This window comes from Pundamilia nyererei, unplaced genomic scaffold, assembly GCF_000239375.1.
Source record: "Pundamilia nyererei isolate P.nyererei 1_Seehausen unplaced genomic scaffold, PunNye1.0 scaffold00198, whole genome shotgun sequence".
Classification (NCBI taxonomy): Eukaryota; Metazoa; Chordata; class Actinopteri; order Cichliformes; family Cichlidae; genus Pundamilia; species Pundamilia nyererei.
In genome coordinates, this window is record NW_005187599.1 from 596,607 (window position 1) to 601,028 (window position 4,422).

General features: G+C 39.4%; 1 protein-coding gene across 1 annotated transcript in view; it reads right to left on the reverse strand.

Moving 5' to 3' along the window:
- The window catches only part of stk17a (serine/threonine kinase 17a), a 37,270-nt gene extending 33,968 nt beyond the window's left edge, over positions 1-3,302 (reverse strand). Inside the window, exon 1 of the mRNA XM_005747475.1 lies at positions 2,789-3,302. Coding sequence (XP_005747532.1) covers positions 2,789-2,970 — 182 coding nt within the window. The 5' untranslated portion in view covers positions 2,971-3,302. The remainder of the gene's footprint in view (positions 1-2,788) is intronic.
- Positions 3,303-4,422: the final 1,120 nt, after the last annotated feature.

Below are 4,422 nucleotides of genomic sequence, written 5' to 3' on the forward strand. Positions count from 1 at the left end.
TGGCCCCCCCAACAAAAATTTTCTAGACACGCCACTCCTTGCTGCAGCACTCTTGAGCAACTCGAGGCTTTTCAGAAAGCTTTTAAAGCGGCCTGATAATAACGAGTCACAATAGTCCAACCTCAAAGTAATAAATGCAGAGTTACAGTTTCAGCATCACTCCAAGTCAAGATGTTTCTAATTTTAGTGATATTGTACTGATAAATGAAATCAGTTCTACATATTTGCTTAAGGTGCACAAATGGTAAAAAACGACAAACATGAATCTGTGATTGGCTGCAAACTGGACACATTTGAAGCTGTGGTGGTAAGAAGGTCAGAGGACAAACTATTCTCCATCCTCTGAAAAACATGCTGAGAACCTTCTCAAACAGAAACATCTTTCATTGTTTACTGTGATGTTGTAAACTTTTTTGTTGTGTTTGAGAAAAGAGAATATTTTATTGCATAAAACAGTGCTGATCGCATTTTTCAAACATCTGCTTTGGCAGCTGACTGTGGGGCTCGGTACACCCGGCTTGGCGTGGAAAAACAGAGTGTGAGACTCCAGCTTCTCTTTAGTCTGATGACTCAAACAGGCTCTCCCCCACTCTGTCATTTAAACAGTGCTTTACAAACCTGAACATTGGAGCTAACAGCTGGATTTTCCTGTTTCAGTGCAGCTGAGACAGGAGACAGACAGTGAAAGTGGACGGTACACCCTCGGTTTAACACAAAAACTCATTGTTGCAGGCAGGGGCAGCACAAAAGTGACCCCTTAAACTGATTTTTATTCCAAGTCCCCCTGTTTTCCCCTGAGTTATTGGTCCTGTTACTATGCCTGTGAAGGTTCTCAGTCAGTCAAGGAGCTTGGAAAGAGAAGTGTCTGGACTTCTTTAAGTTTCCTTATTGATCCTCTACCTCGTGTGATTAGGTAGAGGATCAATAGGGGGTCCATGACCCTCTTGGGGACACTCCCATAGGGATTAAAATCTGGGACTCGCCACCAATTGCTCTTAGAACTGAAGAAGCTTCTCCACTGAGAGGTGAAACGTCTTTAAGGAAATTTAAAGAGGTCCAGACGCTTTTCTTTCCAAGCTCCTTAGACGGTTCTGTTACTAGCTAGACTTACATTAGTTTATTTTAGCTATTAACCACAACCAACCAATGGTGTCATGTTCTGTACTGAGAGAAGATGGCGCTACACATTTTTTAGCACTTATTTCTTAAATCCAGCTTCACAGAGTTACATTCATGGCTGTTTTTGAGAGCAAGGCTCCATCATGTAAATGAGTCTTTACACATGAAGTGTTTCAGGTCCACTTTAAGCATAATTAAGTACCAAAGAGTGCAAAGCCACTTACCTCAGTGTTACTGGATGTAAGAGAACATATGAAAGTTGCATGTATACTTAAGTGATGATAATAACGTGCATTTACCTTCCTACATTTCAGTATCCATAAGAGATGAATTTGTCCACTATAATCAAAAGGATACAATGCTTTATGGTGAACTGAGTATACTGTGTATTCATTGCTCCCGAACTTTACCCGTTATTTGCAGGGATTTAATTTCTATTATTGTGGCCCCATCCCTAGGGACTGTAACGGTATAACCCTAACCCAATATTCCAATCATGTATCTATCTATCTATCTATCTATCTATCTATCTATCTATCTATCTATCTATCTATCTATCTATCTACTTAGCACTTTTAATTCTTATTCTCATTTTTATTTTCATGTCCATTTAAGCTTAATTTATAACAGTATTTATAACAGTATGTTTGCACTGAAGCACCGCAGCAATTTCCTAATGTTGTAAACCCGCTCAACATTTGGCAATAAAACCCTTTCTGATTGTGATTCTGACTCCACTACATTCATGTCACAATTGTAATTAATTAATTTACAAAATTAAGACACAGAAAAGATCTTACATCTCCAATAAGCTACTTTTCTTTTTAATTATTTTACTAATTTGGAAGTTAATTTTGATGTTCATTTGAGCTCAGATGTTTATTTTAGAAAACAAATCAACATTGATTATAATTATAATCAGCAGATCAGTTCGTGACAGAAGTACTCACTGACTACATCAGTCAAATACAGCTTTGATATTAGGAGAATGCAAGAGTTATCAACATGTAATGTTTAACATTGACTGCTCTCTCAACTGAATTCTCCTGATATATTGCCTCAACTGTGAGTTACATGAATTCACACAGCCTAGTAATTAAAAACGTAAACAGTAAGTTAATGCAACTCGAACTGGATTTCCTTATTCGGTTAACACTGGTTTAGTGCTTGGCGGTGACCAGCACGTGTGAGGCAGACACTGACAGTGTATAACACTGTAATAGTGCAGGGTGTGCGAGTGTTATTTTCTGACTTGGGCCAACAGCCCCCCATCCAGCCCGAGTTGGTTGGGCGACCAGACCAGTTCAGAAAGTCTGGATCAGACCCGACAGACTGCTTTGAGCACATTCTCGTGGGGTTACTTGCATTTTTTTTCACTTACGTGACATTTTCAATACAAAAATCAGAGATGTAAAGGTCTATTTCACGACATTGGTGCTTTTACATGACCTCTTCCACCACTCGTATGGGAACAGTCCGCTCGAGCAGTCGTGCCAAATAAAAACAGAACTATTTCTGATAGCAGAAATAGTTCTGTTTTTATAGTCTAAGCTGTTTTTATAGTCTAAGCTGTTTTTATAGTCTAAGCTGGGTAAGATAAGAAACATACGAAACTAAACATAAACAAACTCATAAACTAAATTTACGTTTAAGTGTGCCATGTTCTTACCTTCCGAGCTCTCTGCCGGGAATAACAGTGTAGTGGTCGGCGAAAGGTTCGTTGTGGATGGCGGTTTGGATTTCGGACAACAAGCCGCTGACACTGCGGCTCTGGCTCGGTCCAGCTGCGTGGTTGTGATGAAGGCGGCTTCTGCTTCTCGAGTCCCCGGCACGCGGGCATTCGGGGATCATGGCGTCGATTAATTGGACCGGTTAGTTGGCCAACGTTAAACACTTCAAACAAGGTCAGCACAATTACATTAAATGACGCCGCTTACTATTCTCCGAACGACAACAGAAACCAAACAAAACCCAAAACATTAGGGCGACAGAATAATGTCACGTCTTCTAGGCCAAGCTTCACATTATTAGCGCAGTCTAACATTGTAATAAAAACACAGCTGGAGAGCTCATTTTGACCACTCCACACTCAGCGTCCTGCCTGTCAGTCCCTCAACTTGCTCCTCACTTAGAAGCTGAACCGGTGCTGCTGCGTTTTCTGTAACCATGGTAGCACGTGTTGATTGACAGGCGTGCCTGCCAATCGGAATGGGTTACAGAGAGAGAGAGAGGGGAAGAGCGAGAGACTTCTGTGTTGATCGGCGAATTAAAAATTAAACGTGAAATATATAGCGGGACCAGTTTTCACGTCCCTTTTAATATTAAAAAAATGCATACAATGTATACATTTCTATTGCTTTTAATAATAAATATTGATAGAACTGTAAGTCTCTTAAAAAGCAACACAAATGATATGTAAACTACAAAGAACAAAAGCAACAGAAAAGCTAACTTAACAAAAGAGAAATAAAGGCACGCAAGTAATTACACAAAGAAACAAAACATGTAGAAAGAGACGAAGAAGATTATAAAGAGAAACAAGCATCTACAGAGGAAGGCTCAGGAAGCAGAGTGGATGGTTGGTGGTTTGATGGTCCTTGGCTAAGATACTGAATGATACACTCATCAGAGTGTGAATGTGTGTGAACGTTATACAGAAAGCCCTTAGATATAGAAAACTGTTTATGTTGTATAAAATGCTTTGAGTATTCAAGTAGAAAAGTACTTTATAAGAACCAGTCCAGTTTTTATGTAGACTGGGGAACTTCCAGGTGGGTTTTAGGTCTCATATCCAATACCTTCTTACCTTCTTACCTGTATTCAGGGCACACATGAATTTGAGGACTATCTCTACTTAATATGTAATATAAGGCTTATAAAAAATAAAAACCTTTTATCAAAGATCGACAGTGAACCTTTTCATTTTTCACCCCTTTGTCTGTAGAATCAATACACACAGCAGTAACAAAGTGACCATTTTATTAAGATCCATATGGTAAGGTGGGGCAATAGAACAGCCTGAGTATTTAGAAACCTGTTCTCAGTCAAATATGAACTTTAACATTATGTACATACATGTATAGTAACCACACATGAAACTGGAAACAAAAGAAAATATCCATGTTTTAGTGTCACCACCTGGTCTTCTCCTGTCTACTTCTGATTAATTCAAACACACACACACACACACACACACACACACACACACACACACACACACACACACACACACACACACAAAACAGCAGCAACAATTTTCCACCACCTTCCCTGTCAGTAGACAGCCCATCATCATTTACTTTT